Source organism: Anser brachyrhynchus (genome assembly GCF_964034855.1).
Source record: "Anser brachyrhynchus genome assembly, chromosome: 4".
NCBI classification, from domain to species: Eukaryota; Metazoa; Chordata; class Aves; order Anseriformes; family Anatidae; genus Anser; species Anser brachyrhynchus.
In genome coordinates this window covers 55,196,831-55,221,786 of record NC_137698.1, presented here as the reverse complement: position 1 = coordinate 55,221,786, position 24,956 = coordinate 55,196,831, and the positions used below count along the sequence as shown (strand labels likewise).

The following is a 24,956-nucleotide window of genomic DNA, read 5'->3' as shown; positions in this document are numbered from 1 at the left end:
GGAGATTTAGACACTAGATGCTTTAGGCTCCTAATTTGTAATAGTTTGAGATCTGAATATAAAAGACTGCTTATCTCAAAGCTAATTTCAGAATATTCTGCTTCTTTTGATTTTTCCAGTTTAAATGAGAAAATACATTTGCAGGAGTAAAATGTACCTATTGCTAAAAATCAACAGATAATGCAGAGATAATTATATTCGTCTGGGGAAAAAAACAGATTCTGTTCTGTTGACCACTCACGCACTTTTCTTAACCTAGGGACTGCTACAATGCTAGAAAAGAATCTCTATTCATCATTGTTATCACATGGTCTGCAAGCAATATTGATTTATTTTTTTCCTTATTCACTCATAACCATTTAAATAATAAAAAAACAGGATATTGCTTTCTCTCAAGTAGAGAGATGCAGAGTAAATATAATTAAGTTTTTAATTAAAAAGGATGTGGATTTGAGTCATTTATGATGCCAGTACTAAATATTATCAATGGTTAGAGCTTTGCTTTAATTACGTCCTTCCTAGAAACGACAGAATTAGAAGCATTTATGCTCTGTAAGTAGTAGCTCAAGAAGAACAAGAGCACTTTGGGACAGTCATCTACAAATGTAAATAGTGAAAGACAGGATGAAAACACGGAAGTGGTCATTAGGAAACAAAATTCATCCCAAGTCTGTTAAGTGGGTTTCAACAGATGTTTTAGCAGACAGGTGCTCAGGCTAGTTTCATCCCAGGTTCATGAAATCCACAAGGCACACCACAAGTTTGCATGATCTCCAGGCATTCTCCCTTACTTCAAATACATAAGAACTTCAACTCTTGCAGTAACCCTTCACCTTAACACTTCTTCCTTGAAGCAAACCGCTCGCGCATGCCTACTGCCCCAGAAGTGAACACCACGCTTGATCAATCAGTTGTACACTCTCGGTTCCACTAGAAGGATGAAGATGACTTAATTTGCAGCTTTGAAAATACCAGGGGAGCCCCAGCACTGCTACTGGTCTGTTCAGATCTATGTTTTGCAACACAGCACCTGTAAATCACTTGCAGCCTACAAAAGGGGGAGAAAGACATTCCCCTCCCACACAATTTATGAGAAAACAAGCACAAAAATTTGGATTTTGGCTTATAAAAAAGTCAGTTGTAGTTCAACTGCATTTTTATAGCCATGTTAAAGAGCAATTGCTAGGTGAAGAGTTGAGATAGGGCGGTGGTGGGTTTGTTGTTGTTGTTGTTGTTAACTACCTGCCTCCACACAAGGCTAAGAAATGGGAATCAATTTTATCATCAACTAGACAACTTTTACTTTGCAAAATCTTTGTATAACAGAACACGACTATTCTCAGAATCCTATTTGCTGTTTACATCCACACATTTCTTGTGTGCTATACAAGGAACAAGTACCCAGAAAATACACATCCGTGGTGTTGTCATTCCCCCCACCCTCGCCCTCCCAGCTCTGAAGACTTGCAAATGCAAGCCAACAGCACGTCTTCTGGTCAAGGTTTCTGGAAATTAAGTAGATGTGACAAAAGAGCAAGATACTCATGTGATTAATGGAACAGACAGGCGTGACAGCCAGGAGATTGCTTTCAATTAGTTTGGATGCAAGCCTTACACATGAAGCAGGGCCCCATTATGCCAGGTAATTTCCAAGAACAAGCTTCCCTAGCAACAAACAACTGTTAAATCCTGAGGGGTTTGGGAACTATTCTGTGACACTTGAGCACATCTGGCTCTGTTTTACAGGCTGCTCTAGTAGCAGCACAACTAGGTTAATAAACTAATGCCCGCAGCCCACCTGCAACTGTTTGTTATTGCTCTTCCTCTTTCCTGTCCCTGTCCTTCCTCAACTGGCTCTCACCTGCTGATTACAGAGCAACACACGTGGTTGTTCCCTAACCCTACTCTAGCAAAAATTATCTAGGATGTTTTACGCATTTCATTAAATTCAGCTCACTTAAAAGACTTGGGTTCAGGAATGGCCTCAGCCAATCTGAAAAGGTAGCGACCTACTGCAGGGAGTGACAATGGTGACAAGCAGCACAGGATGGTACCCTGTGGCCTTCTGAACCGCGTATTTATTCATCTCCATTTGATCCTGCTGTACTGTTGAGCTCCTCATCAGTAGAGTGTATAATTCCCTGGTTCCTATCCTGTTTAGAATGCTAAATATTTCCAGGCAGAGACAACCTCCAGGATGTTCTAAAACCAACTCCAAACATAAGCAGTGCAACCAGATGTTAACAGTAACTAGTACTTATCAGGATAAACATATGCTAAACCAGTAAATGTTTGCAGACTACCATATAAAGGACTTCCACAAGGAGCTAGAGGACTGTATCCTATCCAAAAGTCACTAATCCTACACTATTGTACAAGACGACAACATCCTGGACATTGATAATTTTTAGTGTCACGCATTTGCAGAAGTACTTCAGGCAGCTCCTGCCCTAATTTGCAGTAGGTACTACTGTCCAAACTGAAGTTTAAGGTGGAGGAAATAGTGTTTGTATGAAGAGAAGTCATTGCATCAGGCTTTCATTATGTTAGTACGCATTTATCAGTACTTAACAGTCCCAATACTTGTTAGGTCTACATGTTTTGTATTCATCTTTTGCTTAAAGTAAGTCTTTAAAAACTGCAAGATAACCACCACTCCTCAAAAAAAAAAAAGCCAACAACTGTATTTGAGCTCATCAAGTATAACTCTTTTCAAAATGAATTAAACAGATGCTATGTACGACTGGTGAAGTGTTTTTTCCTATTGTCTTCCTGCTCTAAAAACACAGTAGTTGCAACCTACCTTTTAAAAACTGGCCTCTGTAGTCATTTAGGTTTTCAATGTCATTTCTCAACAAGCTCATTGATTTCAGATGTACTACAAACATGCACTTTAAACCACAATTGTTAGCACTCTGCCTATATCCACATGTCAAGGTTGCATCCTGTTATAAAAATACAAAGCCTACCAGAACCACACAAGTTTTACTCCTCTGAAATCAACTTACATCTCTTTGGCTTTTCCAATTATCAGAGATAATTTCAAGAATTTGTCTGTCACATTTTTCACTAAGGGAAAGTGGTTTGGGATCCCCAAACTTTAATGCAGTAACTGCCATGTCTAATTGTAACTGGACACTTCAGTGCCTTCAGTGCCAAACCACATAGCTATATGAAGTCTTTTGTCCAGCATGTGCCAAATGAAATTCATAGTCAAATATGTATATTTATATATTTTTTTTTTAATCTTTAGAAAGGCACTTCGGTGGCACTACAATATATCAGAAGGCTGAATATATTTAAGCTGAAATAAACAATCATCATAAATGATCTGCAAAACCACCAATTATTGCAACTTTTCCAATTAAATAATCATACCTGCCATATAAAATTCCAGTTTATTATAGAGTTTATTCCAGTTCATTCACTTGAACTGGTTAGTTTTACCATAATAGCAGCTTTATTTCCCAAAAGCAGATATGAATCCCCACCATGCAATCAAACTCCCTCTTCTGCTTCATTGTCTAAAGTTATCTGCATGACAGGAATATTCAGCACTGTCAAAAAAAAAAAAAAAAACAAGGTAGGGGAGGAACCTTGAAAAAATCCTGGCAAGTATAAATGTTCCCCCCCCCCCCCCCCAGCTGCAGCTCAGTCAGCTCAACTTACTGAGCTACTCAGGTCACACTGATCCACTTTAGATAAAATGAAACAGTCTACCAAAAAACACTTTTAAACTAATCCAGCAAAATAACTGAGTAAAGTCAAACTCACTACTTAAGTAGCTCAGTAAAAATACCTGAAAGGAGGAAAGGGACATCTCCACCAAGAAGAAAGGAATAGTCAGAGCAAAGCAGCAACGTCTTCAGCTAATAAAGCTACTAATAAAGCTGCTACTCTGAAGCCACTATTGACAAGCCCCTACTCTGAAGAATGAACTTGCTAAGTGACATCAAAACATCACATTCATATTTAAGTCAATTTATTTAGAATGGGGCAGTCAATATGAACTATAACAAAAGCTTCAGGCAACTTATGAATAATAAGCAAAACAAGGCAGCTCATATGCTGGAACCAGTTTCAGCAGAGAACACAAACCAACAAAGTATTTTTACTTTGGTTGAGGGTTACTCACGTGGGTAGAGTTGGGTGTGTGTTTTTTTGTTTGTTTGTTTTTTAAAGAGCAACTTACAAATGTAATGGGCAAATGATGCACTATTTCAGAGATTTAAGTCTTTACACTTGATCTGTTGAGCAGACCGCTAACTGGCTGCTTGATAAGTCTAAGTGCAGTCAAGACAAAGCATCATTCCTCTTTAAAAGAGCTTTCAGAAAAAAACTCAAAGCCTTTACCTCAAAAATGAACAAGTCATCAGAAACCTTTACACTGAGATTTTTAAGATAACAATGCAAGAAAACTGAACTGCAATACTATATCTTAACTGCAAAACTAAACAACCTGACAGTGTTATGAAAAATTTTATTTAAAAAACCTATGCCATGTGAGACCACAGCTTAAGAGAGGTAAAACGTTACTGCATAAGAAGTGTTCTTCTATTTTAAATTGCAACTCCAGACTGTTTTAACAATAACTACATCTTAATGACTAGGTGGATTTTTTTTTAAAGGATCTGCATTTGAGGTCAAGAAAGTTCCCTTTTATTATTAGTCTAAATAAAACAGGCTTGGTAGTTTTCTTAACACACTGATTTCATGATGAACATTGCTTTATTTCAATGGGAACAGGTAAAGCAGAAAACCATACACCCATTCTAAGAGATGCTATGAATTCTGAAAGGAATTTTCCTAGTTTGCTTTTTTTAAAACAATAGGCCTTAAAAATAACTTTATCCACAGAAAAACTGTAACTTTAATGCCTAACAGCATAACTCCAGAAAACTTTATTAGCACTCAGCACACTAATAGTCGCTGCAAAAGAAACAACAAATGCATATACACTACAAAGGAACTGAAAAAAGCCCCTATTAAATTGCTCTATCAGAAGATCCAAAGGAGAAAATTTTCAACAAGTGCTATGCTTTCCTCAAGCCCATGAGAATTTAAAGAAAGTGTTACAGTCACACGAAGTTCACACAGGAGAATGGGAACTAGGGAACTTCACCTGCCCAATGTTATCGTTCAAATGCAATATCCTGAATAGGTAAAATGACCTTTTCTCAGAAATACCATGAGGTTATCTGTGTAAGCATTGAAGAAAATTAAAAGGAGAGGATCTACAGCAAACAACATGAACTGTAAGAACTTCTGAAATTCTAATTTTTCTTCCAAAAACTTTTATCCAGTTAAATACAAAAATTTCCAGTCTCTTCACATGCTTTTGAAAATAATTAAAAACCTGCAATAAGGCTGTAAAAATACACTCCTACATCTTAAATTTTTAACTAGTGAATAATTACCAAGAAAGTTTTAACACAATAGGTGTGCCATGTGATATCTATGCAAAAAAAATATATATAAACTCCACACCATAACCCTCGAAGTGAAAAATAAAAAGCAAAGGTACCTGCAAATAAATTACTTGTATCCATGCCACTTAAGTACCTACAGTAACAGTGTACTAATCAGTGATGTAGTAAATAATGTGTTTTTTTCAAACGGCAGTTACTTTGTAAACAGAAATAACCTGCGAGAGTCCATATTTATGAAATTTTACTCCCAAACATGCTCCTAGGTTCTAGCTTAAAAGTGTGCTGTCCTGTACATGACACACAGCCTGAAGAAAAAGTGATTTGTTTTTACTTACAGGTCAAAAACCATTACAATCTGGTGAAGTATTTTATTAAGTGAAAAATAACCTGCCTAATCTGCAACTGGATTCATGAGTCATACTAGAGGTGAAAAGGAAACAGACATTAATTGGTTGAATAAATGCTGTTCTCACCACTTCTGAGTGCAGTTATTACAGGACCCTTACAATGTACTGCTGGTATTCCTAAATTTATGCAAGGAAAAATGAGGCACAGAGACAAGTTATCAGGAGTAAAGAGCGCACCTTGGCACCTAATGAAGTAAATTTCTGTAGGGCTTGCTCTTAAGTACCTTCTAACATTGCCCTCTGCAACACCAGTTCTTGCTTCTTCATAGCATTTCTGCCAGAACTCGTAACTCTCCTTCCACAAAGTGCATTTTAAGACAAACTCCCTTGAGGTTCAACTGCATACTCTCAACTGACCTTTCAAAAAGCATTTTAAAGGAAAGCTGCTACATGAAGAGCTGTTTTCCACGAGCATAGCTACTTCTGCAAGCATATACTGTGCTAATATTGCCCAGAAAGTAAAAGTGACAATTTTTTACTCCCCTATTAGATAGTTCAATGTGAGACGTGCTTATTCACTGACAATCTGCTGCTAACTTGAAACAGTGTTTGGACTTGAGGGCTTCTTTGGTCACTAGCAGTTATCCAACTCTTCCTGATTTTTCCTTTTGATATTCTCTATATTAAAAGCGGTGATATTCAGCCTGCACATTCACAAGCTATTCTTCTTGCCCTGTATTCTAAGCCCTCAAGGAACGGCTTTCCAGTAACCTACAATCCTACGCGCTTTCTACCACCTTCACTTTTCCTAGCTTTATAAATAATTCAGCCTACCACCTAGAACAAGGCTAATTTCTTTTAAAGTTACATTTTGCACTATTCAGACTGTTAAGACAATTCCTACATAGACATAATTACTGCTACACAACATATATGAAAGACCAAGTGTTCACTAAAAGCAATTCAAGTCCCAGTTCCTGTCAAACAGCCACTTATGATGAAACGAGACCAGGCTCAATGCATCACAACAGCAGGTCATCTCCCACAAACAAAACTCAAGGTTCCATACTTCATTAAAATAACACTTTGTTCAACTGTTTAACAAGTACAACAAACATTTGGGTTTTTCCCAATCTGCCAGACTCTTCTATCACAAGGCAGGCTTTTCTTTTTCCCTTGTTACCTGCTAAAATGGCTTCTACTCTGGCCATCAGTAAACTAGATAATTCTTTAAATTAAATATTTCAATAACAAAGTATTACTTACATAACCACAGAGAGAAACCACTTTTGCTTTACTTTGTCTTTTTTTTTTTTGATAAAAACTACATACTTTACAAGCTAATAAATCTACTCCTAGACAAACCAAAAAGTAATTCCCACAATAATCTTCAAGAAAACTGTATCCCACAAAGCCATAAAGGAGAGCTGAAATAAAGTTCAAGTAATCACAGGAGGTTTCAAATCAGATTCAAAAATGGGTTGAGACAATTGACTACCAAGCTCCTACCGACTACTTGATGTCAAAAGACTTTTTCAAACATTTCTGAGGATATAGCCCTGGAGAACGATACTGACTTTGGGGCAAGTCCAACGACACTATTCTTGATCTGAGTTTTCAACTGCGTAACACTAAAAACAAGAAAAGGACAAATTCCTACAGTGTCATTAGTATCTTCTCTATATTCCTATTCTTATAAAATGTGTTTAGCCCAAGCTAATAGCAGTCTCACACTCACTTGAGACAACCTCTCCCCAGCTCCAATATGCTGAAGAAACAATTTATATGGATTAAATATAAATGAAAGTCAAGTGTTAAATCTCAAGATTATAAAAGCATTGTTTTAGTCACAGACTATAAGTCACCTGTGTGTACTTAAGGCTCTTTAGATAACAGTAACCTTGAGCCGCAGTTTTCAGGGATTTCACTAATAACCTTGACCAGCATTCCCATGGTATCCCTATGAAGAAAAGCTCGATTACACCAACTAGAATTGTGTAATAAAGCTAAATAGCTACCATTTATTCCTCAGGAATCTGATCTTTTATCTACTCTGGCGTCAATGCTATTAAATATTATTTATAATTAATTAGGAAAGAGTTGTTGGCAAAACTGTCAAAAGAAATTAAGTTTTGAGAAACAGATATGGACATATAAGATAGATGAAGTGTTCAGGATAGTTTATTAAATTGGGCTCATCTCAGTATGTGACATGTTACAGCTAAATGCCAGGTCAAATACCTAGGACAAATAAAATAATTACAATCCATCTCAGAAACCATGATTGTGAAGAGAGCCTGGAGGAACAAAAAGGCTGGGGAGGAAGCCAGCTGAGTGATGCCTCTGATTGGACACAGCAGCAAACAGTACTTTTTTGTTTTAAAAACACAAGGAAGGATTAGGGAGGCAATGTTTATATTCAGCAATTATCTTAACAAAAGAGATACCAAACCCAGGGACGGTGTCCACTTTTCCAAGTTATGCGTTCTAAAACTCAAAGAGTGATACCAGAAGAATTGGCAATCTAACACTTATAGAAACATGTTTTATACAAGGTTTAGCTTCAAGTCTGCATAGGCCTTAAATTTGATCACAGTTTCTAAGAATATATACCAGGGAAGTACTGCAACTAGTAAAAAACTACACTATGAGACAAATGTGTAAGACCTGATATTTAAAGCCTCAGCTAAACTCAGACTGGATAAAGTAAGAAAGTAAAGTAAAGCAGTAAGAAGTGGGCAGATGCATCACAAATGTAAGAAACATCTCTGTGACCAAAATGTGCCCACCCAGTGGGCAACTCAGAGGAGATTCTACAGCTAGTGTTACACTGGTGATCTGAGTACAGTAACTGGTGTTTGGTATCAAATACCTCAGTTTATCTGCATTACAACAAATTAACATGAAGTTACCATAGACCCAGTCCAGAAAAATAAATAAATAAAACCATTTTTTAAAAGCGTACCTGTCTGAAAAGAACAAACCTAACTAGACAACATTTTACTTGGGTAGCTCTCAGCTCGAAACAATGTATCAAAAAAGTAAAACACTATTTTCTATCTTATAAAGTGAACTTCAGTCAAATTTGATATGTTTCCAATCTATGCTATTCAGTAAGTCATGAACATAATTCATCCTACTGTCAGAATCTTAGAAAGTGAATTATTTCTGCCTGCATATAATCTTAACCTTTGCTTATATGCTACTAACAGCTCTCTTAGTTAAAACAGAATGGGAGAACTACTACTAGTAAAAGCACACCCTGAAGCTGCAAGGATACTTGCACATATTTCAAATGTTCTCAAAAAAAACTCTTCACATGACAACACACATGAACACATATTCAGCCAAGCGTCTGCAGATGCCAAAAGAAGTAAAGTTCATATTCAAGAAGTACTGAAATGTTATGTGAATACTAGAAGACCTGTTAATTTTCTTCCACAGATCAATTTTCACAAAAACTGTATTTTCATCTATGTTGGTGGCATACCTTTAAGAACGCTCAATTCACAAGTGAGACACAAGTCTGCATAAACTGATGTTTACCAGTCAACTAATACCAATACAACTTCTCATAACATCTCCAATTTAATAGAGGAAAATGCATGATATGAAGTAAATAATTATAAACAAAACTGCTTCATGATAGAACTAGGAAAACCTGAAGGAAAAAAAAAAAAATCACTATCAGTACTTTGTTTTGGCGCTGAGAAGGAAACCTCTTCAATGAGGATTCTGCAAGATACAGGTTCCACAACAGCAGATGAATGTCTCCTTCAAGTTTGCAATCTAACAAGACTCTCCCCGAGAGCACAAACATCAGGGATCACACAAAAAGCAACACTGAAAAGTGATACTAAGGAACCACAACCATGCAAATAACCACCACAACAAATTAATGCACAATAATCTTCAAACTGACAGAATTTGCTCTTATTTGTTCCACTGAAGTGTATTTATGGCTTGAATTAAGATTGTGGTTTTGGCTGAACTATACAGCTTCTAAAGAGGAGGCTAATTCTAGGCAAAACTGCTTAGAATATAACAGTTAATCACTTTCATGATTCTTTTCAGAAGACTACAGAATACCCCAAAATGATCAAGAGTGATTAATTATATCCACTCCTCTTCACAAAAAGCAAAAAACATCATTTAGAAAGCTGAAATGCAAGACTGAGAAGTATGGTATATACAAGTTCATTACCATTGTTTTTTCCAATTACTGTTCTTCCTAAAAGACTAATAGACAAATAATGTTAAAAAAGGTCTTATGCTGTCAAGGAAATAAAACAAAAAAGTGGTGTTTTTTTTTTTCAGTCACCAATATATTGGTTAAAGGCAAAGGTTAAAGACAGGGAAAAATCATATACCAAGTTTAAAAAAATCCAGGTTTTCAGACCTATGTATGGTAACCATTTCACAAAACGTGCTAGTGAGTCGCTTAACTATATTAAAAAGACATCCTGTACTTAACTGCTTTCCCTAAATCTATGAAATACTCAAACAGAAAAAGTGTTATCTCATGAAGTTATATGCCTAATTAAATCAACTAAGCCACTACCCAACATCACCTCAGTTTTACCCTGCTCTTTACAACATTGGAGACTAACTTCTAAAGTGCTTTAGCTTAGGGAGAATATAATTTTTTGTCCTCCATATTAGGTCTTATAGATGTATTTAAGAGTACATCAGTCAAACAATGCATCCCATCTGTAACACAATCCACCCCACTACAGCTGAACATACGACGCACTTCCATTACCTGTCTCTGAAACATAAACAACAGGATGCTGCTTTAGAACTTTACCAAGTTTTGGAGTGGCTGCTTTTTTCTCTGATGGCTTCTTGGACTTTTTCACTGACTGCACCTCCTCTTCTGAATCTGTATTTTGACCACAGCACAAATGTAGATTTCCTCCATATACAATACATACTTTAAGTAACAAATCTTATAACATCAGTTAACATGTTCACATACAACCAGCTGAGAAAAAAATATTACGTAGAAGGTCAAAGCACAGCTTCATTTTTCTCCATCAGCTAATATTCGAGCCATCATTTATTCTAGCATGTACATGGCTAAATCAAAATTTGTAGAGAACTCAGTCTAGCCAGTAGTTTGGTTTTTTGGTTTTTTTTGTTTGTTTGTTTTAAGTAAAATGAAATACGGTTACATGTTTAAGAACTGCTACATCTGTATAAAAGCCTTTCCAAAAATTAGTATAATTGGCAGATTACCACATCAGATTATTTTTAAAAGAAAAAAAACAAACACCCCCACAACAACAAACTTTTAACATAGATTCATTAGCCTGATTAAACTTATATGGCAGTATATTATGTTGGTGTATTCCACAACATCTACTGCAAAAGCTAACATCAGGCTAGAGTAGAATCATTGAATGGTTTGGGTTGGGAGGGACCTTAAAGATCATCTAATTCCAACCCCGCTGCCATGGGGGGAGTGTATCACTGGGGTTCTACTCCCTGATTTTTCAGGAGAGCACTGGTAGACCGCCACTCTCCTCAACGTTCTCTACATCCCAAAAGCTGTCAAGAGGACAAACTTACACCACTGAAGATTATATATGCCAATACCCAAATAAGTATGCAGGACTAGCTGAAGAAGCTGAGACAACTAACATGTAACAGATAGCCACTCTTCAGAGCCTACCTTTTTCCATGCTAAAACCTAATATATATCTTAATTAAAATTACAATACATATAAACATGTGTATAAATTTTGTATCATCAGTTGACTTCAGTCCCTAAAAACCTTCTCCATCATTATGTACTTAGAGTATTTCTCTTTTTCTTTTCCAACTGCTAATGGGCTAGAAGTAACAAAACCTCCAGATGATAACAGCACTAAAGCGGAGGTGTACAAATATTTTAAAGGTAGCGGTTGAATTATTTATTACTTTTGTACTCCAACTCTAAATGCAGAAATATTTCCACTGCAATTCCCCACAGCAAAACGAACTGTTTTAAAAACAGTTTATCTGAAGATTTGAACAATTTCTCCTGTTTATAATAGCATCAATCTGACAGATGTCTGTCATCCTTTTTCTTATACAAAAGAAGCAATCTTCTATTAAGTCACTAAAAATTCAAGCTAAAGGCTTCAGTAGAAGTCAAGAATTGTACAAACTCCTGCTATCTTTTCAGTTTCACAGCTATTCAAAACTTAGAATCCAACAAAAGAGGAATTAAATCACCTAACAACTGAGAATAATTTAAAAGCTTGAAATTCCTAGTTTAATTTAACTAACTTGACAGGTAAGTGGCTTTTTTGTGATTTTTTTAAAATACAAGCACTATAAAAGGTGTTTTCCTTAATATTATATTCCAAACAGTATTTTAGAATATTTGATGAGTGCTTTAAACAGTATTGTGGGTGTTCCACATGGTAAATTTACAACTATGGGATTAACATTTACAAGATTTCTAATAGAGAAAGGCACGTATCAATATATGTTACTCTTTTAAAATAGTCTCCTGTAGTATGCTGCTCATGCATTGTCTGTAATTGTGATGTTACAGTACACAGTCAGCTTCCTGTACCCAAAGTTGGATGTTATTTATCCCTAACACAGCAGCAAGCCTGAAACTCCCCACATTTTATATACATCTTTGTAATCAAAAAGTTCTGGAATTTTGATAGAATTGGCTGTCTGGACTAGTTTTTATTTTACTTTTTTAAACAGAAGCTTCGTTAAAAATTACTGTATATAGTATATAGCGTGCACTGTATATTACATGCACTGTACACACCGCACTATTAAGAATCACTTTAACTATCCAACAATCATTTTAAATATCCAACAATAATTAGTATGAAGTAATAAAAATTACCGGTGCATTCAAAGATCTCCCCCTCTTCTAGAAGGGTGGCATATAAAGTGGTTTTAATATTGCATTTATCGAAGACAACAACAAATAAACCAAGCACAGCTTTCTTTCAGATTTACATTTACCTAATCCACCTTGAACATTTATGCAAAGACACAAAGGAGCATTCTGAAACCACTGCAAACATTACCTGAATCATAGATGATTCTTTTTTTCTTGTATGTCTGCTTTTGTTTGGGAACATCTTCACTGGGGGAATTCTTCACCTAAGAGTAACAGCCTATTAGTTCAACCAGTAAATGAGTCCTAAATTTAACTGAGTAAAAGTTGGAAGTTTCAAACAAATCCTAACAGAAATTATTTATTTATTACAGTTGAGAACAGCTTTTTTCTAACTCATGAATGGGAGAAGAGGGGCAGGGGAGAAGAAACAAGGAACAAAGTGCACTAGCAAAGCTCACCGTGATCCATGTAAACAGCAGATGATTATTTTGAGAATTAGTATTCAGGTTTAATGCCAATTAAAGTAAATCAAACAGATTTTCAAAGTTCCAAGTTTTAATACAAAAAAGAAACTGCATGGTCCCACCCGAAACAAAGGTGGTACAGGCCAATACACTACTTCTAAGGAATTCAGCCAGTACGCTCTTGGTTCTATTCTGGACACGGCTCAGCCATAACCACCATAATTTGACATAACTTCAGAGTAACAGCTGATTGAAAAAGAGAAGGAGGAAAAAAAGCACCATACACAAGAGATGAAGCTAGACTGATTTCCTATTCAGCATCCTAGTTGCTTGCACCTTCTCTTCTCACTGGTTAGACAGTGCAACTACCTAACACACTGCACCAATTGTCACAGTGGACAAACATGTTTTATCTGGCAGTAGCTAGTATTAACTCACCTTAAGGATTTATTTTTATTATTATAAAAAAACAAACAAACAAAAAACCACTGAGATGTTTTAGGTATTTAGGAAAATCACAAGCTGCACAGAAAGAAAGGTTTGTCCTTGGCAAAATAAAAAAAACTATTGGTTATGCTGTTTTGGTAGTCACACGCAGCTGTAAATGCTTTGAAAAATGTAATCCTAGATAAACATAACTGTATATGCTTTATGATTTGCATCCAGTTCTAACCTGAAGCTTGTAAAATTCTTGATGTAATTGGAGAAGTGCAAAGTAAAAATAACAGCTCACAATGCAACTGTGATGTCTTTCCATTCCATTGAATGGCCCTTTATATTCACATTGAAGCACTGAAATTATATGCACACGCACTACACCTCTTTTTGTTTTTTAAAAGGCCACCTTACTTCTTGATTTTGATGCTTCAGATTAAGCAATCCCATTAGCAATCTTTCCTCCCTCTAAGTGATTTTAAAGCCCTCTAAAGCCACTCCTTTCTGTTTTATAACAGTTCAGATGAATAACATGAAAAGTACTGTGAATCTAGAGCACACCCTTATTTAACTTGTCATTTTACAATATTCGGTCTTTGCAACAAGTTTGCCTAAGTGTCCCCTCCAAGAAAGGTAATGTTAATGCCTCCCTCACAGGTGTTTAAAAAAAAAAAAAACAGTCAGAGAGCATCTTCCCACAGACATTTACCTGACTGGACAGTATGAAATCTTTACAATACATCTACTGTGCATAAGCATCAGCCTTAATCAAAAAATAAGAGAACTCCTTAGAGAACTACGGGCCATACCTAAAATAACTTCAAATACATCAGATTGCTCCTACATTAGCACCTGACCATCTTAACTTCTACCTACCTTTCCTTTTTCCTACAATCCAAATATTTTGAAAATTAGTCATTCCCCCTTCATCACCCACAAAGTTTTGCTGCTAGAAGTAAGCATTAAGCGAGTTTACAGCCATACCAATAAAAAAACTGACATACCACATTGTTTTTTAAGTATCTGAGAAGAATTATGACTTTAAAAAAAAATACAAACAATTGCATATCAGAGAAACCAAGCACTTTACAAATAAGAAAAGCAAAACTAACCTTAGTCTCTTTTCCCCTCTTTTTCCCACTCGAGTCTCCTTCCCCATTTTTTATTTTGTCACTCTTTTTCACATTCTCGCATTCTTGTCGCTTCCCAGGGGTTACAACACCAAAGAATTTCCGGATATCCTATTAAAAGGAAAATTACTTTCGTAAGTTTTTAAATACAAATAACTCTTAGAAGTTTCAAGCTGCAAAACAGCAGTGTGTTTAAAAGAAAGATACTCTCTCAGCAACTCCTGTTACAATACTTGTTGATCTACAAGTTTTGTTTAAAATTAAGACAACAAAGACCAGCTAGTTAAAAACAGCTGCTCAGACACTGCACAACCTTTCTCTTGTGTCTGAATCATGAAAAAAAGTTTATTTTCCCCTTCTACCAAATTCTTCAGCAATATACAATTGAAAACTTCCACTAGCAATGGCATAGAGTAACTTCAAACAGATGTCTAACTAGATTTTTTTCCTCAATTAGTTATCACAAACCTAGCTCAGTGTTTTTATTGTTGAAATGACCAACTCAGGTAGGAAGTAGCATACGATGTAAACAGGAAAAAAGCACCAAGATCTAGAAAGCAGTCAATTAGTGGGACTTACTGCATCCTCCACCTTTTTATAAATTTAGGTCAGTAAATCTGATCTCACTAAGAGAATTAGCCAGCAAGAAATAAATTGAGAAAAAATACATTAAGAATATAATACAAAGAGCTCCAGAAAGGTCGGTTTTGTAACCTTGTTTTGTTATCTTACCAGAGTACAACTATAAAAAGCTTCCTAAATAAGTAAGATTAGTAGCTGAAGCTTCAATTACAACATGCACTAGCCTACACACAAACACCAATCTGTTTAAAAACCTAATATTACAGCTCCATTAAAAAACAAACACAAAAATTGTACCTCTGTGGTACCACTACCCCCAGGGGTAGCTGCCATTGTAAAGAAAGACAGAAAGTTTCTGGTATGGCCTAAATATATGGCAGGTAAGGGGTGTGGCTCAGGGCCATACTCTACCCAGCTGGCAGCTACTCCCCATCAGAGAGTGAGAGCTATCACACATCTAGGTCGTGCTTCCTTCTTATAGGATCTAGGGGTAAAGTAGTAAATTGTTAAGAAAATCTTATTTAAAATCTCCATAAAACCATGACCGACGATTATGTGTGTATCAGGCTCCTTTTCTCTTATCAGTCCTGTGATGGTTTGGATTTGGATTATCAAAGCTTATAGGGCTAAAACCAAGGGAATACATGACTTGAAAGCACGAACAAAGTATGGGACACATATAGATTTATTTAGTATATTTAGCTTAAAACAATTTTCTAGACTCAGAAGTATTATTTCCTGGAAAAAAAAAGGATTGTTTACATTTTACCTGCATAAAATTTTACTGATTCAGCAAATGAAGACCGGCAGACTGAGAAGCAGTGAGACTACACACACTTCTGTCTATGGAATTCATGCCTCGAGGCATAAATTTTCATCACTTAGCTATTTTGCATGTACTCCTACAATATAAACGCAGTACTATACAACTCTGAAATTGTAACTGCAGATACCTGTATTCAAAACGTCTGAGGAAAGCACCTATGTAAAAAGTTACAAAATAGATTCATGGACTAGATCACTCAATCATCATCACTGACTTCTTAGTCATAAGGTAACACAGGCAACACTTCTCATTAGATCTTTTACATAGTAAAATGATTTAAATACTGCAACACTATTTCTATTTTTTATAGTGATAATGTTACTTTAAGCTTAAAATATTTGGAGAACAATTAATTTTAAATCAACAGTAACTCTCTATTTGTTTCAGTAATTTAACAAAAAACTCTTAACTAGTAAATGAGCTGCCCTGCTAGCATTATATGCAGTAATACTTGATATTTTTTAGGTACTGCTATAAGACAATACTACTGTATCCTGGGTTATTAAATGCAGATTTAATAAACAAAATACATGAAATTGCCCTGACAATTGGCCAAAGACCCAGCTACTTCCACTATTTTAATCCCAGTTCCTCAACTGCTAAAGCCCAAATTATACCACGTAAATTATTCTTTTCTGCCTCATCAGATCACTTTTTTTTTTTTACTCAAAGCAGTATCTTCTAACCATCAAGAAATCACCATTAAATTGCTACTTATTCCTTGAAAATACTGTTGTGAGACAGCATCTAGAGTCCAAAATCGCCTCCCTGTGCTAACACTACAGTCTACTCTCTTGCTGCAAATTACACCTCAGTCCTCAAGAAATTGCAACTCTTTTTTTTTATCATTACGTGTTTGTGTTTAGTTGTTGTTGTTTTTTTTCAAAAATACTGTAAATATAACAGCACAGAAGCCACCTAGACATTTTTGAGTAGAAGATTCTGTACGGGTAATAAATTTTCATTTCCCCTGGTCACAATCTACTTAGGAGCGACTAAACTACACAGCCCTAAGCTACAAAGGAAATTCAGCAACTATGTACAGTCTTCTTCAATCTTCAGAGTTATACATTCTCCAATCTTCTTCAGCCAGCCTACTCTAGGTAACCTTGTTAGACACCGCTGGACGGTAACAGATTGTGAATTCAGAATTGCTTGGGAGACAAGTACGTCACAGTACAACAAGAAAGTTATCTTTCACAGATGCTTTTATCTGAGACTCAAAAGAGAAAGATTTTTTTTTTTTTTTGCTATTTATTAAGAGAAGCCAGATGAATAATTAATTCACTGCACAACCAACTGCAGAAATGAAGCAATATATGTATCTCTGGAGACACATTCACCAGCATGGCTGTCCCAGGTGATCCCCACGGGACTGGAATTAAAGAGCTGGGACTGTATTACTCTGGCTCCTCATGGGAGCTTCAGCAACAGCAACGCTAAGTGTAACTTTGAGCAGTTTCACCCAAGTAAGAGGGAGGGTTGAGAGTTTTTTACTCTGGTCTGTACCAGTCAGATCTGAAAATACATATGATGAAATTACTACCGAGCACTTCAGTTTAGAGGCATCTTTTAAACCAATGCTACTAAACCAAGGATTCTGATCCACATCTTGACACCAAATGTCGCAGAGACCTAGCCACAGCCCCAGATAAGGCGCTATTTCTGATCACTCTCACTAAATTAGGGGGGTAGCTCATGCATAGCGTCTGGACAGCCTGAAAAGCTGTGTTCAGGTGCACTGCTTCCTGCCGAGCTGTCTGCGCAGCGGTACGACCTCAGTAATGGCTATGCAGGCTAGGTCTTGCCAGCTCTGACTATTGTTTCAAATCCTCAATCTTATGCAGTAGCAGTAGACAACTGAAATTAATCATGGTAGGCTGCAAGTTTTCTCTTGGAAGATTGTTATACATCAGTTTTACTGAGGAGAAATAAGGCTAGTAGAATGAAACCTATTTGTTAGGTAGTAGAAAGGCTCAAAGAGTTTGTAAGGGTGACCTTTCAGGCTTCAGTAAGTACCCAATTCAAAAAAAAAGTCAGTTATAAAAGTCATAAGCATTCCCTATTGGCTTTCTGGCACATTTTTTTCCTGCATTTCAAAAGCATCCTAGACCAAAGACCAACACCTGGATGCTGGAACAATCTCAACACCATAAAACCCATTAACCATAACAGGCAGTGTTTTTGGAAGACTAGCGTCCAGTAAAGCAGAATATTTTCCAAAATAACATAACTAAGTTTGCATCTCAGAACTACATTATGAGGTAGAAAATTGAATTTTATCAACCTAGCTAGCTCAATAGGAAGTAGCACAACTTCAGGTACTCCAAAGAGTGTCTGTAAGAGCCTTCCATCTTAAGAGTCATTTGTATGTATTTACTGTCTGTCTATTTCAGTGCAAGTTTTCTGCAAATACCACCTCTGATATCTGGCACATCCAGAAAAATTGCACTGGCTGAAATCAAATTTGTAGTATCACTTGAGTTAAACCAGTAACACCTGCTTGTTTAATCATATTAAATTAAAGATAATAGTGGTAACTTAATCAGAGAATGGTTTGGGTTGGAAGGGACCTTAAATATCACCTAGTTCCATGGGCAGGGACACCTCTCACTAAACCAGGCTGCTGAAGCACAAGTACTATACGGTATTTTCAGAGCAGTATCACAGTTCTGAGTACATTCCAGCTAATGCTACAGCCATCCATATGACTGCTTTTCTCAGCTAAAAGCAGCTCAAGGAGCCCCTGCTCCCAGTCACTCATTCCCCTCAGTTGTACCAGTATAGTTCTCTGCATGGGAACTGGGTCAGGCAACTAATCTGAGTAAAAAATAAATCCCCTCAAACACAGATCAGTTCGTTGTGTAACTCCGCACACATCCACTCAGCACAGCTGAGAAGATGCTGCAGAACCAACCTGACAAAGGCCACTTATGTTTGGCAGTACATGAAAAAGGCCTGTTTGAAAGAGTCTGATATTACATCCCAGTAAGCCTGAGCTGTCACTGCACATCAGCGAGCTGGGGACAAGGCAACTAGCATCTCTGTATTTTTGCCTCTATCTCCACAGCTGTACAGTGATAGTTCTGCCTCTTTTCAGCACTGAAAAAAAAAAAAAAAAGGGAATGGACTGAGGCAACTCATACTTTTCCAAAATGATAGCTACCTTCCTCTCTTCTAGGAAAGTGCCAGACATTGAGAGATGTGTAACATTCAAAAAGACACTACACAGGGAGAGAGTGCCTTTATACCCGGGGGTAGAAAAGGAGGAAACAAGTCTTCCAGTAAGCTGTTTTTTAACAAGGTGTTGGCAGGGGAACAGGGTAGTCAGCAGAAGCCTCACCCTCCCAAAGAACATGGGTAGTTTGTGGCTGATGACTAAAATACCACCGTTTATTAGTTTCAGGATTCTTAGTGCTGGCAGGCTGATATGGTATCGCCCATCATGGCTGAATATTGAGTGTGAGATGTTTTAAAAAAGTTAAACTCTATGTGAAGGGGCCAAAACCAAAGCTAAACTGGCTTTGAACTGCATTTTTAGGTAAGCCAGTAAAACATCTGCATGGAGACTCCACCTAAGCAGAGGCAAACGTGTCTGAGCAAGAGGTGACGAGGGGATACCATCTTATAATGGCTGCATAAGCGAGCAGCAGTTTGTAAAGTATGCACATTTTGGAAAGCAAATACACACACACACACAGATAGAAGCTTATATTTTACAATCTCTTCACGCCCTGTTTAGGACTGCATCCTCCGTTGTTTATCATCGAGTTCCAATTTCCAAGTTATCTTTCCCCCTTTCTGTACCAACACTGCCCCGTTTTGACACAGGAACACCCCGACGTACGTTGACCAAAAGGGGCGCGGAGCCGCAGCAGGGGCAGGCTGCCTCCCACCCGGGCTGAGCACACGGCCTGTGCCTCGTTTCCCCACCATTTTCTGGGGGGGGAGGAGGAAGCAGGGCAGTCACAGCCACCCGGGGACGAGCACCCCAGGGCCGCTGCTCCCCTGGGCACGGCTCTATTTTCCCCTCAGGGCGGGATCCCCGCACCCTCAGGAGATGGGGGGGGGGGGGGGGGGGGGGGCGGCGCGCGCCGCGTGCCAACGGCCCCAACGGCCCCAACGGTCGCGGGGCTGCAGCCGCGCGCAGCCGGGCAGGCGCCCACCGGCCGCCGCGCGCCATCTGCGCAACGCTCCCGTGCCCACCCCCAGCCGGCGGAGGGCCGCGCCGGGCCGGGCCGGGCCGGGCCCGCGGCCTTGGCTGGGCAGCCCCCGCCCCGTCTCACCATGCTGCTGGCGGCGCGCTGCCTCCTCAGCGGGACGCCTCCGGCTCCATGGCCGCCGCCACCGCCCCCCCTAACCCCGGAACCCCGCAAAGCTTCGCGCCAACTCCCGCCACCGCGGCGCGCGCCGCTGTCGTCACAGGCGCGAGGGGCGGGGCGGCGGCAGGGCTCGGCCCCGGGCGCTAACGCTGGGGGCGTTAGGGTGGAGAAGGGATCCGAGATCTTCGCGTCCAACCACCCCCCTACCGCCACTGTCGCCCACAAAACCACGTCCCCAGGCACCATGTCCAGCTTCTCCTTGAACACTCCCAGGGCCGGTGACTCCACCACCTCCCTGGGCAGCCCGTCCCAATGCCTGACTGCTCTTTCTGAGGAGAAATGTCTCCTCATTTCCAACCTGAACCTCCCTTGGCACAACTTGAGGCCATTCCCTCTAGGCCTATCACTGGTTACCTGTGAGAAGAGGCCGACCCCCAGCTCCCTACACCTTCCTTTCAGGCAGTTGTAGAGAGCAATAAGGCTTCCCTTGAGGCCTCCACCAGACTAAACAACCCCAGCTCCCTAATGGAGGTGGCAGCTCACCTCAAAATGGTGGCCTTGCAGTACGTGCAGGTCTAGAGGAACAGGTGTTTCCTTAGCCTTGCCATTTGCACTGGCAAGGTTTACCTCCGCTAGATAAATCATTATTTTTTTTTGCGCTGAAGCGCGTGAGGCACACAGGGGCAGTGTATCCCCACAGGGGATACAGCCGGCCCTAACATCGCCTCCCTGCCGTAACAATCTCCCTGCTTTTTCTTCCCCTTCCCTGGTCCTGCAGGAAGTGCCAGGAGTTTATTCCTCTGCCGGATTCTCCCGCATCCCTAAAGCCCCAGGGAAGTCCCAGGCCTAGCAGGGAGTCTTGTGAGAAGCACAAGCTACAGGCCCAGCACACCCAGTCACCTTTTTGCATCCATTTCCAGTGAAATCGTGCATGTTTTCTTCCATTTTCTTCTCTACTTGCTAATTAATTTTCTAATTAGATCCCCTCTCAATAAATATTTGATGTTTAAATTCACCCAACCTACTGAATCTCAAATTATTGCCAGTCTTGCAGAAAAAAAAAAAAAAGAAAAAAGAAAGAAAAAAAAAAAAAGGAGAGGACAAGCAGAATTTCTGACATTTAAAATACTGCCATTGGTATAGAAAACCACTCATAAAACAGCAAAAAGTCCAAGTTCAATTTGTACTTGTCTCATAGTCCTATTTCCCATGCTATCATTTCTATACCTTCTGTATTTATGTACCTTCTGTATTCACCTCTTTTTTTTCCCCATAACAAGACCATTCGGTGACATGATCAAACTCCAGCAAAGACACTTACACAGATAAAAGACAGATCCATTTGCCTAATCTGAGAAATCATGCATGTTAATGATACGAATTACTGTTCAAGTTTACTTCTTTAAGTTGGACGTCAAGTAATTGAAAGATCCTGTTTGTATAGAAGTTGCTGGTGGATTCTTTCTTTTATATCTGTAACATTAGCACAGCTTGCAAATTTGGATTAATGCTTAAGAAGCACATGAAAGAGCAAGCAAGTAAATGTAGACCAGAATACAGGCTACACTTTTCAGTACTTTTTGCAAGCCATTCTGTATCTACTCAACTATAATGGCTATGCAAACAAAACCAGTATCTCTTTAGAAAAACATCTCTAGCTATATGTTTGTATTTACCTGTTTAATTCTTACGTCATTTTTAAAGCTGTGCATGTCCCTGATACAAGAATTGAAGAGGAGTTAAAAAGGCTGACATTTGTAAGAGCCACACAAACTGTTTAAATAATGCTAAAAGAATTATTGCAGGTGGTTATCTCTGTTTGTATTTGATAAAGCTACCGAGAATAACATCCAGCAGAGCAGTATCTGCTTGTGGGCTTGTGACATGTTCATGTTTCTTGGAAGGCATGAGTTTAACCCTTCATGAAGAAGGGTTAAACCCTTTAGATTGAATGTTTGGAATTCATTTCTGGGTACAGCAGGGGGATGGTCTGTTTCTGCATGCATAGCTGTGAAACCACTGCAAATAGGAAAAAACATGTACTTCCACAGGAAACAAACCTGAATAATCATTGTATTAAGATGTGCTTTGCAAGGTAAAATGAAGGCAGTATCCCTCCTGATCCTCTAATTGATCATGGGTTATGTTTTAAAGGCATATTATCCCATTTAAAATGCTGATTTTTTAAAACATAGCAAAAGTACACTCAATGTCGCCACTGTATTTATGAAACACAAATAATAAAAAATCAGACTTGAAAATCAGTTTGAAAAATGTTTGAAAATCAGACTGTTTGACTTTTCAGTTGATGTTTTCTACATTAAAAAAAAAAAACTGAAATGTTAATTTAGCTTTAGGCTTCTTCCCTATTGAACAAAACCAGTCTTACTGTTGTTATTAGGGAAGGCCTTTTCAAGTTTATAAGGCAAAAGTGTTTTCTTATACTGATAAAAGAAAAATAGTCTGTTTCTTTTTGTTTATTTTCACATTTTTGTATTTTACTATGTTGATACCATTTTGGAATTGAAATCAACTTTCATTGTAACTATCTTGAGGTAATGTTTTTACTGCTCTACAGATTTGAATTACATGAAACTTAACTGAAGTACAGAATAGATAACATTGTATCATAACACTGATATACTTCTGAAGTCCATAAGGCAGTGTTTCTGGACTGTTTTAGGGGACAATTCATGTCATGTTTAAGAAATCTTTATGATGTATCATGCAACAGAGATGTTCTGAGCTTCACAGATGTCCAAAGAACCTCAGAGGTTAGGAATTGCCCTAAAGAAGTACAGTATCATAATTCTGTGGGAAAACACAGCAAGAGTATGTTTCTTGAAATTAAAATTTCAGGTTGAATTCTACATTTTTTCATGGCATTAATAAACATTAAAGTACTCATTTACTAGATGGTAGGCTGTATTTTGGATGAATCCTGTAGGTAATAGTCTGTTTATTAGAGTCTCTGGTTAAAAAAAAAAAAAAAAATACTTTTAGAAACAGGAATTTGCATTTTGTTGCAGACCAAAAATTCCTTGTAAATCTGTGCTCTAGTTTCTATTGACGTTAAGCTTTCTATAGTAGCCATCACAATTATGTGTCTTCAGAAAAGAGTTGATCCCATCTCAAACAGTTTCTGCTGTATAAGGCAAAGATAAGTTTTAGACTTGCATTGCAGCGTGAAGGACAGTTACATAAGTCATGCTTCTGGAGCACTTAACATTAGCAGATCTGAGCAGCTGATGCTATTGTAAACATCACACTTTTTCTAAGTGAACTTTGTCTTTAAGTCTTTTCTCTATCTTCATTTGAATATCTAGACAGAATGAGTGTCTTAACTCATGCTGACATTGTATACATTCAAACTTTGCAAGTAACGTGTTCAACATTTCTGCAGATCAAACCCCAGGTTTTCAAGATGAAACCCTGACCCAAGAAACATAATCTGTGGTCAAGTGAGAAGCTGGTTTCAGAATTTGAATCACTTAATCTTGGCAGAGGCAAGAATAGAAAAGGAAATTTGATAGATGTGAATTGAACTGTGTAATTATTAGGCCTCCTGACTACTGTAACAGCAATGGCAGGTGCCCTGGAGACCACAGCCTCTCCCAGCGGTGATTCATTCTGAAACCAGGGCCATTAAATGCACGGCTGGGGGCAGGAAGTCCCACTGTGCAGCATCTTACTGACATCCACAAACAGCATCAGGGCTAGAGCCTGCTCTGACTTTACCACTTGAGCTAGTGGAATAATTAATTCCTGCCTCTTCTCTTCCCCTCCCTCCGCAACCTCGCTTCTCAACAGTCCCTGATCACATCTCACTAGCCTGTGTTAATTGTTTTCTAAATTAACAGTCACATATTTCCTTTCCCCCTCTCTGCTCAGCTAGCTAATCACAGCCCCCTTCCAAATTCAAGTCACTACTTGATTCTCATCAGTTTAATTGCTTCCTCTTTAACTTTATGAAGTTACATTATAGACTGAACAGTTGAAGTGACAAAGCAGTAAGAAACTAGATTTGGAGTCTTGTAGTGAAAAACATTTCCAAACCTTGATTGGGGCATGCTCCAAGTCATATCAATAATAAGGAAAGAAATCCAGTTCGTGACTTTGTCCAGATTAAGCATCTGGGAGCACAAGTCTCTGCTGCACCTTTCACATCTCATGTATATGCACCCCGTTGCCTGCAATAAGATGCAGGTTGTGCAAACTCTGCTCTAGTTGCTGGGGAGAAGCCTGATGGTTTTACCTCACCAATAAAAAGCCACAGTGTTACAGAGCTTCTATGGGCGTTTTGAACTCAAACATCCAGTAATCGTGGTAACAAACTACCTTAGTGATATAGCAGCATCTACAAAGACTTGTGTTGCAGTTCTGTTTCACAACATACAATACAGTAGAGCCCAGCCAGTAGAGATCTGCAGTGCAGAAGATGTCGGTGGGAGCTTTCTTCAACATCTATGATGAAACTGTTTCTTGTACAGGCACTGCAGAGAAATGTTTACAAACACGCATCAAGGTAGATGTTCTGTTGTTTATCTTAAAACAAATATAATATG

The 24,956-nt window shown here is 38.3% G+C and overlaps 1 protein-coding gene across 5 annotated transcripts in view; it reads right to left on the bottom strand.

Moving 5' to 3' along the window:
- RFC1 (replication factor C subunit 1) overlaps positions 1-21,065 on the bottom strand; it is a 44,283-nt gene extending 23,218 nt beyond the window's left edge. The window contains exons 1-4 of one of the 5 annotated variants that reach the window (XM_080590801.1): positions 20,935-21,065; positions 14,644-14,772; positions 12,820-12,895; positions 10,539-10,658 (exon numbers count right to left, since the gene is read on the bottom strand). In XM_080590801.1, coding sequence (XP_080446927.1) covers positions 10,539-10,658; positions 12,820-12,895; positions 14,644-14,772; positions 20,935-21,036 — 427 coding nt within the window. In that variant the 5' untranslated portion in view covers positions 21,037-21,065. Of the gene's footprint in view, positions 1-10,538; positions 10,659-12,819; positions 12,896-14,643; positions 14,773-15,540; positions 16,166-20,355; positions 20,721-20,934 lie in introns of those variants that run through there. The other 4 variants (XM_080590798.1, XM_080590799.1, XM_080590802.1 and 1 more) reach the window with 4 other exon arrangements.
- Positions 21,066-24,956: the final 3,891 nt, after the last annotated feature.